At 42.3% G+C, this 11032-nt stretch overlaps 1 protein-coding gene across 2 annotated transcripts in view; it reads left to right on the top strand.

Annotated features, from left to right (window-relative positions):
• LOC131956065 (ectonucleoside triphosphate diphosphohydrolase 1-like) overlaps window positions 1–11031 on the top strand; it is a 35509-nt gene extending 24478 nt beyond the window's left edge. For both annotated transcript variants that reach the window (XM_059320438.1, XM_059320439.1), the window contains 8 exons: window positions 1810–2015; window positions 5063–5249; window positions 6534–6627; window positions 7559–7703; window positions 8212–8352; window positions 8783–8931; window positions 9506–9653; window positions 10370–11031. In XM_059320438.1, coding sequence (XP_059176421.1) covers window positions 1810–2015; window positions 5063–5249; window positions 6534–6627; window positions 7559–7703; window positions 8212–8352; window positions 8783–8931; window positions 9506–9653; window positions 10370–10545 — 1246 coding nt within the window. In that variant the 3' untranslated portion in view covers window positions 10546–11031. The remainder of the gene's footprint in view (window positions 1–1809; window positions 2016–5062; window positions 5250–6533; window positions 6628–7558; window positions 7704–8211; window positions 8353–8782; window positions 8932–9505; window positions 9654–10369) is intronic.
• Window position 11032: the final 1 nt, after the last annotated feature.

An 11032-nucleotide genomic window follows, 5' to 3' on the forward strand; every position in this document is an offset into this window, starting at 1 on the left:
GATCTATAACCACTAACCCCCACCTACCCATCAAACACACATACACACATGCAAAACGACTGTAAACAGGTAGCCTCCAGGGGCGGAACTACAGTGCCGCCAGACCCCGCAATGCGGGGGGCCCAGGCCATTTAGGGGCCCAAAGCCGACCAGAATCAACTTTTTTATAGTTAAAAAATTATTATTTGTTTTGCAAAAAAACAACAACAAACAAACAGATCTACTACAGTAGTGATGTTCTACAGTAGCTAACACACGTTGTTTCATGAAGAAAAAACATATAGCTACATGAGTTGTAGTGTGAAAGATAGGCAAACGTTCAAACCATTTCCATGACTTATTTCCCTTTTTAAATAGTCAAATATGTGTGCTCTTAATTAAGAAACTTTTTTTGCACTAAACAAATTACAAAGCAATTACTTCTCTTAATTATTATTTAAAAAAGAATACACAATAAAGAATAACATAGTATAAAAGGAAATGTATTAAAAACTAATAATATAAATAAAAAATACTTAAAAATAAACATAAGGCGAGAAACCATTACAGATACAAAGCTTTCATGCTTCATATTGTTTTGACGGCTTAATTAATAATTGGGGAGCTATATGTCAGACATTGAAACAAAGAATTTCAAACCAGGCTAATAGCACTGACACCAGGGGCCGGCAACCCGCGGCTCGCGAGCCGCATGCGGCCCCCCTGATGTCACGGTGCGGCTCTCGATTTCCATGCACAAATATTAATAGTTACATTATTTCATTTTCAAAACTCATAAAAATATTATACTGTAAGGAAAAACAACTTTAAACAGGATTTTTATTTTATTCGAAATGCATCCCTCTACCGAAGTATTTTAGCTATTGGTTTTCTACGGTGGAGCCAGGTATTGGACTGTGGGGAACGAGTAGGGTGGAAGATAAGCACTGTGAGAACCGAAGGACAGAAGCGACCGATTCGATTATCAAACCTATATCTAAGCCAGTTAGTCAGAGTTGAGGGCCACTTGGCTATGGGAGACACCCTCTGAACCAGTGGTGACCATAAAGAAAGAAAAAACAAAGTTGTTGGCTTCCAAGGTGGATTGGGATTGTCCTATAGTTATATTATTTGATATCTAATTTAATCATAGCAGAGCTATCTAAAACACTTTTTGTGCGAAACATGTTTTTCTATGAATCAATATTAGTTCATATTTAACGGTATTTATTTCAAATAAACAATTAAATTTATTTACCTAATTCTAATCAAATACCAAAATATTGGAAAAAATAATGTTAGTGGCTCTTTAAAAAATGGGAAATTTTGTAACTTGTAACTTTTGGCTCTTTCGTCTCAAAAGATTGCCGACCCCTGCTGACACAAAATAAAACTAAGAATTTTATTTTTTTCAAATTTCGAACAAACCCGTATTGAGTATATATATATATATATATATATATATATATATATATATATATATATATATATATATATATATATATATATATATATATATATATATATATATGTGTGTATATATATATATATATATATATATATATATATATATATATATATATATATAGGGCCCAACACATTTTTTTGCGGGGTGGCCCTTTTTTTCTAGTTCCGCCACTGGTAGCCTCATCGGTTTTTGTATTATCTCTATATTTGTCGTTTGTTTGTTTTTTTACCGTTCTATACGTTTTTCTTCTGTTGTTTTATGTCATGATCCATGTGCATCCATGACCGACGGTTTGGCGTAATCCATGTTCATCCATGCCTGTCAGTTTGTCCACACCCAACCTTCCTATGTGTTGTTTGCAGTTGGGTGTTACCGTCTGGCAAGTCTGGCCTGCCAAAGATTGATCTGGTCAACGGTAAAAGGTCGACCTTCCCACCTGGGCTGGACGACTTCAAGAGAAACGTCACGGCCATCCACGGCTACATGGAACAGATCCTGTCGTCTGCCGTCTCCCGCGTCCCGCCCCACCTCATCGCGGACACGCCCATTTTCCTCATGGCCACGGCGGGTAAGTTGTCTTTCATCAGCAGATGGGCCACACTGGCCAGTTGGTCAACATGCGGGCAACTGGCCAGTTGGTCAACATGCGGGCCACTGGCCAGTTGGTCAACATGCGGGCCACTGGCCAGTTGGTCAACATGCGGGCAACTGGCCAGTTGGTCAACATGCGGGCAACTGGCCAGTTGGTCAACATGCGGGCCACTGGCCAGTTGGTCAACATGCGGGCCACTGGCCAGTTGGTCAACATGCGGGCCACTGGCCAGTTGGTCAACATGCGGGCCACTGGCCAGTTGGTCAACATGCGGGCAACTGGCCAGTTGGTCAACATACGGGCCACTGGCCAGTTGGTCAACATACGGGCCACTGGCCAGTTGGTCAACATGCGGGCCACTGGTTGGTGGATCACTCAACTATGGTATCTCACACAAAACTCACTCAACTATGGGATCTCACACAAAACTCACACAACTATGGGATCTCACACAAAACTCACACAACTATGGAATCTCACACAAAACGCACACAACTATGGTATCTCACACAAAACTCACTCAACTATGGGATCTCACACAAAACTCACACAACTATGGTATCTCACACAAAACTCACTCAACTATGATATCTCAGACAAAACTCACACAACTGTGGGATCTCACACAAAACTCACACAACTATCAATATTTCTCCCTCCTAACACACACACACACACACACACAATATAACCATCTGAGCCTGATAACATTCAATTAAATTTAATCTAAAAAAGAAAGTAGCTAAAAATCACGTGATTAAAAATAAATAATTACATTATAGATTCAGATCTGTTAACAAACCAGTAACATATTTTTAATCGAATGTAAATGTTTAGCAACCCAAATAATCAGACCAAACATCAGGACATGTTTGGCCTACGTAGCAGACAAAAGTCTGGCCAGCCTGTCGGAACAATGTTATCACAATATGACGTCCCAGATCATCATTTATGATGGGGAGAGATCGCTATCGGCTAAACTTGGACGGCGTTAATGTCTGCTAGAATTCTCCAAAGAATTGAGCTACTCAATTATTCTCTGATCATATTTTGTTACAATCTATTAACTGAACCAAATTTCGCACACCACACAGATAATTTCGTAGGGAAATAATCAACTTAATACAATACGCACTGTATAGATCTAGTTAGTTCCACATTTTGATTCACCTATATTCTGGAACTAACTCATCTCATTTCAACATCATAAAATAAATGTAATCCAAAAACAAACTGAAAAACATTTGTCATTAATCTCATTCTGTCTTTATTTACATGTAGCCACATGGGATAAAAATATTTTTTTTCCATAATTGTTACACAATGATACAACTATATCTACATCAATTGTTACACAATGATACAACTACATCTACATCAATTGTTACACAATGTTCCAACTATATCTACATCATGTCTGTTGTCACTGTATCAATAGGGCGCAGGTACATGTCTATTGTCACTGCCCCACACCCCCCCCACCCTCCGGTACATTTCTGTTGTCACTGTCGTCGCCCCCCCCCCACAGGGCTCCGGTACATGTCTGTTGTTACTGTCCAACAGGGCTCCGGTACATGTCTGTTGTCACTACCCCCCGGGCTCCGGTATGTCTGTTGTCACTGCCAGCCCCCCCCCCCCGGGCTCCAGTACATGTCTGTTGTCACTGTCCCAACAGGGCTCCGGTACATGTCTGTTGTCACTGTCCCAACAGGGCTCCGGTACATGTCTGTTGTTACTGTACCAACAGGGCTCCAGTACATGTCTGTTGTCACTGTCCAACAGGGCTCCGGTACATGTCTGTTGTCACTGTCTCCACAGGGCTCCGGTACATGTCTGTTGTCACTGTCTCCAACAGGGCTCCGGTACATGTCTGTTGTCACTGTCCCAACAGGGCTCCGGTACATGTCTGTTGTTACTGTCCCAACAGGGCTCCGGTACATGTCTGTTGTTACTGTCCCAACAGGGCTCCGGTACATGTCTGTTGTTACTGTCCCAACAGGGCTCCGGTACATGTCTGTTGTCACTGTCCCAATAGGGCTCCGGTACATGTATGTTGTCACTGTCCCAACAGGGCTCCGGTACATGTCTGTTGTCACTGTCCCAACAGGGCTCCGGTATATGTCTGTTGTCACTGTCCCCACCGTCCAGTACATGTCTGTTGTCACTGTCCCAACAGGGCTCCGGTATATGTTTGTTGTCACTGTCCCCACCGTCCAGTACATGTCTGTTGTCACTGTCCCAACAGGGCTCCGGTACATGTCTGTTGTCACTGTCCCCACCGTCCAGTACATGTCTGTTGTCACTGTCCCAACAGGGCTCCGGTACATGTCTGTTGTCACTGTCCCAACAGGGCTCCGGTACATGTCTGTTGTCACTATTCCCAACAGGGCTTCGGTACATGTCTGTTGTCACTGTCCCAACAGGGCTCCGGTACATGTCTGTTGTCACTGTCCCAACAGGGCTCCGGTACATGTCTGTTGTCACTGTCCCCACCGTCCAGTACATGTCTGTTGTCACTGTCCCAACAGGGCTCCGGTACATGTCTGTTGTCACTGTCCCCACCGTCCAGTACATGTCTGTTGTCACTGTCCCCACCGTCCAGTACATGTCTGTTGTCACTGTCCCAACAGGGCTCCGGTACATGTCTGTTGTCACTGTCCCAACAGGGCTCCGGTACACGTCTGATGTCACTGTCCCAACAGGGCTCCGGTATATGTCTGTTGTCACTGTCCCAACAGGGCTCCGGTACATGTCTGTTGTCACTGTCCCAACAGGGCTCCGGTACATGTCTGTTGTCACTGTCCCCACCGTCCAGTACATGTCTGTTGTCACTGTCCCAACAGGGCTCCGGTACATGTCTGTTGTCACTGTCCCAACAGGGCTCCGGTACATGTCTGTTGTCACTGTCCCAACAGGGCTTCGGTACATGTCTGTTGTCACTGTCCCAACAGGGCTCCGGTACATGTCTGTTGTCACTGTCCCAACAGGGCTCCGGTACATGTCTGTTGTCACTGTCCCAACAGGGCTCCGGTACATGACCGCTGAAGACGCCAACGATTTGCTGCAGACGACCAGGTCGGTGCTGGCCAACTCCACCCTCAACCCCTTCCTCTACGACCCCTCCCGCATCAGCCTGTTGTCCGGGGAGGAGGAGGGCGTGTTCTCCTGGATAGCGGCCAACTACATCTCTGGCTTCTTCTCGGCTCACGCGTAAGTCGTCTGCTTAGATAGATTCACTCGTAAGTCGTCTGCTTAGATAGATTCACGCGTAAGTCGTCTGCTTAGATAGGTTCACGCGTAAGTCGTCGTCTGCTTAGATAGGTTCACGCTGAAGTCGTCGTCTGCTTAGATAGGTTCACGCGTAAGTCGTCGTCTGCTTAGATAGGTTCACGCGTAAGTCGTCGTCTGCTTAGATAGGTTCACGCGTAAGTCGTCGTCTTCTTAGATAGGTTAACGCGTAAGTCGTCGTCTTCTTAGATAGATTCACGCGTAAGTCGTCGTCTGCTTAGATAGGTTCACGCGTAATTCGTCGTCTGCTTAGATAGGTTCACGCGTAAGTCGTCGTCTTGTTAGATAGGTTCACGCGTAAGTCGTCGTCTGCTTAGATAGGTTCACGCGTAAGTCGTCGTCTGCTTAGATAGGTTCACGCGTAAGTCGTCGTCTGCTTAGATAGGTTCACGCGTAAGTCAGCGTCTTCTTAGATAGATTCACTCGTAAGTCAACGTCTTCTTAGATAGATTCACTCGTAAGTCAACGTCTTCTTAGATAGATTCACGCGTGAGTCAGCGTCTTCTTAGATAGATTCACGCGTAAGTCAGCGTATTCTTAGATAGATTCACGCGTTAGTCGTCGTCTTCTTAGATATGTTCACGAGTAAGTCGTCGTCTTCTTAGATAGATTCACGCGTAAGTCAGTCAGTGTTTCTTCCAGACTTTTTTCTCAGGGGGGGGGGGGCACTTGAAATTTTCGGGGGGGGGGGCGGTAGACTTTCTTCGGGGGGGCGGACACTGTTAAAAGTATATATTTTCTATATAAATTATATAAATTTCATTTCGTTCGGGGGGGGAGGCGGTAAAAATTTTTGGGGGGGCTTTGCCCCCCCGAAGAGATGCCTGGAAGAAACTCTGAAGTCAGTGTCTTCTTAGATAGGTTCACTCCTTACCTGCGAGGTAAATCATGTTGATAGTTAGTTCTTAAAGATAGATTCACCACTTACCTGTAATATACATCATGTTGATAGTTAGTTCTTAAAGATAGATTCACCACTTACCTGCAATATATATCATGTTGATAGTTAGTTCTTAAAGATAGATTCACCACTTACCTGCAATATATATCATGTTGATAGTTAGTTCTTAAAGATAGATTCATGTCTTACTTTCCGAGTAGAAGATGCTGGCTATAGGTAAACTTTGTGATGGTAGATGCTGGTACTATAAGTATACCTTGTGAGGTAGGTGCTAGCACTACAATTATACCTTTTGTTCTCCACAGCCCCAACAAGTCTGTGGGGGTGCTAGAGATGGGGGGTGGCTCCACACAAATTACCTTCCTACCTAATGGACCTCTGTTTTCTGAAGAATACCAGGTAAAACAATCACTCATATTGGCTCTTAGTTTACCCGCTTCTAATCCACACAAAATTAGTTGCGCTGTTATCTACTGAACAGGCATGCATCTTCTGCACATACAGCTATTATGTATCGCTAGTTTGTTAAATGTTTCCTACATTCAACAATTTTTCATTTACTTATGTCTAGTCCGAGCTTACTATCGTGTGTTTTCAAGGTTACCATTAACTGGCATCTGTCTTGTAGCTTATTAACATAAACTAGCGTCTGTTTCCAAGGTTACCATTAACTGGCATCTGTCTTGTAGCTTATTAACATAAACTAGCGTCTGTTTCCAAGGTTACCTTTAACTGGCATCTGTCTTGTAGCTTATTAACATAAACTAGCGTCTGTTTCCAAGGTTACCATTAGCTGGCATCCGTCTTGTAGCTTATTAACATAAACTAGCGTCTGTTTCCAAGGTTACCATTAACTGGCATCTGTCTTGTAGCTTATTAACATAAACTAGCGTCTGTTTCCAAGGTTACCATTAACTGGCATCTGTCTTGTAGCTTATTAACATAAACTAGCGTCTGTTTCCAAGGTTACCATTAACTGGCATCTGTCTTGTAGCTTATTAACATAAACTAGCGTCTGTTTCCAAGGTTACCATTAACTGGCATCTGTCTTGTAGCTTATTAACATAAACTAGCGTCTGTTTCCAAGGTTACCATTAACTGGCATCTGTCTTGTAGCTTATTAACATAAACTAGCGTCTGTTTCCAAGGTTACCATTAACTGGCATCTGTCTTGTAGCTTATTAACATAAACTAGCGTCTGTTTCCAAGGTTACCATTAACTGGCATCTGTCGTGTAGCTTATTAACATAAACTAGCATCTGTTTCCAAGGTTACCGTTAACTGGCGTCTGTATGTAGCTTATTAACATAAATTAGCGTCTGTTTCCAAGGTTACCGTAGCTGGGAAGAGATACCAGCTGTACGTACAAAGTTACCTGCAGTATGGATCGAATGGGATGAAGATCAAGGTCGCCGACCATCTCGTGGCTAAATCTCCAGGTCAGAAGGAAATCAAGAATCCCTGTATGTTGAAGGGTGAGTTCAAATGTACTTTGGGGATTAAGTCGAGAAATCTGGAATGCTCATGGAGAGTCACATAAATAAATACACACACACACACACATACATACATATATATATATATATATATATATATATATATATATATATATATATATATATATATATATATATATATATATATATATATATATATATATATAATAAACCCACTGTATACTTATTTATATATGTGCTGGTTAATTTTGGTATAATTGCACATGTACGTAGGCCTATATGTATAATTATACTAATAGGTAACTTAATAAAACCAATACGTTGGAATCTGCTTGTATGCTTCGACTGAGAGCAGTTTGTAGACAGCGCACATAAATATTACTGTTCAACACAGTAGCTAGCCAGGCTGTTTTCTCGAGGAAAACTTCTACTGGTGCATGCGCGTTGCATACAAAAGCCGAGCTTGCTCAAGAACTCGCTACCAAAGTTCCATTTCTTCGTGTACAATGTGATGTGGTATTTGCAGGCGATCACGCCGTTATAAATCTTGACGGCCGTAGGATCAACCAGACGGGCACCAGCGGGCCATTGGACTGTCTGGAGATTCTGCGAGAAATTCTCAAGCCCTACACAGGCAACAAGTGTCAGCCTAAGCCGTGTGCTATTGGTGGGTTGTCTTGTCTGCTGGTGGTTTTATGAGTGGTGGTTTTATAAGTAGTGGTTTAGTTGCTTGATGGTGGGTTTTATAAGTAGTGGTTTAGTTGTCTGATGGTGGGTTTTATAAGTGGTGGTTTTATAAGTAGTGGTTTAGTTGTCTTGATGGTGGGTTTTATAAGTAGTGGTTTAGTTGTCTTGATGGTGGGTTTTATAAGTAGTGGTTTAGTTGTCTGATGGTGGGTTTTATAAGTAGTGGTTTAGTTGTCTGATGGTGGGTTTTATAAGTGGTGGTTTTATTAGTAGTGGTTTAGTTGTCTGATGGTGGGTTTTATAAGTGGTGGTTTTATTAGTAGTGGTTTAGTTGCTTGATGGTGGGTTTTACAACCAACTGATATTGAATGACCATTGGTCATTACTAATGCCACTAAAATCGTCTGCAGGATCTGTCTACCAGCCGAGTGTGGAGGACATCCAGTTTTTGGCCACTCAGGTGTTCCAACACGCGCCCAACGATCTTAAAGCCGTTGGCGATAACAGGCTCCTAAACATCAGCCATTTGGAAGAGATGGCTATAGGTCACTGCAATAAGGTATTACAAATGGTATCTTTTCTTAACTCCACCGTGTTATTGTGGTTGGGTCTTGTCCAGATAAGCCCCGCCCCTAATGCAAAAGTGTACGCGCTAAAAGTTAGGCACCGTCATTTTTTGCCAGCTCCAATTTAATTGGGACAACCCACCCTGATGGTTAAGGTTAAAGAAACAGAAATGCAGACCTTTTCGTGAAAATTCACATGTCCTAATTGTGAAAATCTTTAATAAAATCTAAATAGAGCAAGTTTCATATCCTCATTTTTTTAATTATTATTTTTTATTTGGTGGCGGGGATTAACTTTTTGGCCGGACTTATATGGACAAGATCCAGCGTATTAAACCGCCCCCCCCCCCCCCCCGAACAAAATGGAATTTATATAGAAAACATACTTTTTACCAGTGTCCGTCCCCAGGAAAATGTCTACCGCCCCCCCCCCCCCCCCCGGAGAAAAAAGTCCGGAAGAAACACTGGTGACGAGTGTTTTGATGTTAGTTAATGACACGTACATCCACAAGGGGCATGTTATAAAATCAAATATAAGACAGCCATTGTAATCTATTACTATTTCAGAGCATGCAAGATATTTCCGCGGACAAGTCGCGGTACGCCTCAGAGAATTGTCTGATGGGCTTGTACATCCCCACCCTGCTCACCACCTCCTACGGCTTCAGGCGGAACACGAGCAACATCCGGTTTGCACCCAAGTCCAGCAACATAGGTCAGTCAATTGTACCAAGTTGTACGGCTAGTTTGTACAAAGTTGTACGGCTAGTTTGTACCTAGTTGTACGGCTAGTTTGTACCAAGTTGTACGGCCAGTTTGTACCAAGTTGTACGGCTAGTTTGTACAAAGTTGTACGGCTAGTTTGTACCAAGTTGTACGGCCAGTTTGTACCAAGTTGTACGGCCAGTTTGTACCAAGTTGTACGGCTAGTTTGTACAAAGTTGTACGGCTAGTTTGTACCAAGTTGTACGGCTAGTTTGTACCAAGTTGTACGGCTAGTTGAGTTTTGTAATGAATAAAACATCCGTATTTGAGTTGTTGTGGAGGACCAAGTCAGTGGAAAAATAAGTAGAACACAATCCTAATATTCGTTCCACATGTTTATTGTACGTTTTGTATGGGACTATTGGTAGCGCTACAAGAAGGATAACCGCACAAATTACATGTGACATTAAGAAAGAAGGGTTACCGTACAAATTACAAGGGACATTAAGAAAGAAATGTAGCACATGTGACATTAAGAAAGAAATGTAGCACATGTGACATTAAGAAAGAAATGTAGCACATGTGACATTAAGAAAGAAATGTAGCACATGTGACATTAAGAAAGAAATGTAGCACATGTGACATTAGGAAAGAAATGTAGCACACGTGACATTAAGAAAGAAATGTAGCACATGACCTAACTAAAATGACCTCTCCCCTCCCCAGACTGGGCACTTGGTGCCATGCTAGTGGAGCTGTCCACTACCTTCAGCCAGGACAAGTCCCAGTACATGGTCACCTGCCCGCCGCCATCAGGTCACAGCAAGTCTGACAATTCCAGCCCTCGACACACAGCCGGCTGTCTAGTCTTATTCTTCAGTGTCCTGGTTTTACTCGTGTAACTGTCTAGTCTTACTTGTCTATGTGCTTGGAATTGCAAGTGTGAGAATGAGATTTCAATGGATTTGAGTGTAGGATATTTCAATGTATGTATGTGTCCAGATTTGACTGCGTGAATCCTATTTGCATAAATATATTAAGGGACATAATCACAGAACTAAACAATTCAGCCCTCTTAGGTATTGGGAAACTTCCAAGGATAATCTTTTGTTAACACCAGAGGATAGATGACCCCAGGAGGGAGCTGGGTGTCACACCATTACAGCATCTTTTTTCCCCACCATGAGACATAACTGGGTTTTTTTTTTACTTTTTTTTTAATTGTTGATCTATTTTTTTTACACACATGGAATTTCTATTGATGTCATACATTTGTTGTATTTTTTACATGCAATAATTTAACTGCCTTAATACAACTTTAGGTATATACATGTGAAACCTTGTACTTTTCATTATTTTCTTCTTGAAATAAAAATAATTAAAATAGAG

Source organism: Physella acuta, unplaced genomic scaffold (genome assembly GCF_028476545.2).
Source record: "Physella acuta isolate Inbredline_101_S28 unplaced genomic scaffold, ASM2847654v3 ptg001126l, whole genome shotgun sequence".
NCBI classification, from domain to species: domain Eukaryota; kingdom Metazoa; phylum Mollusca; class Gastropoda; family Physidae; genus Physella; species Physella acuta.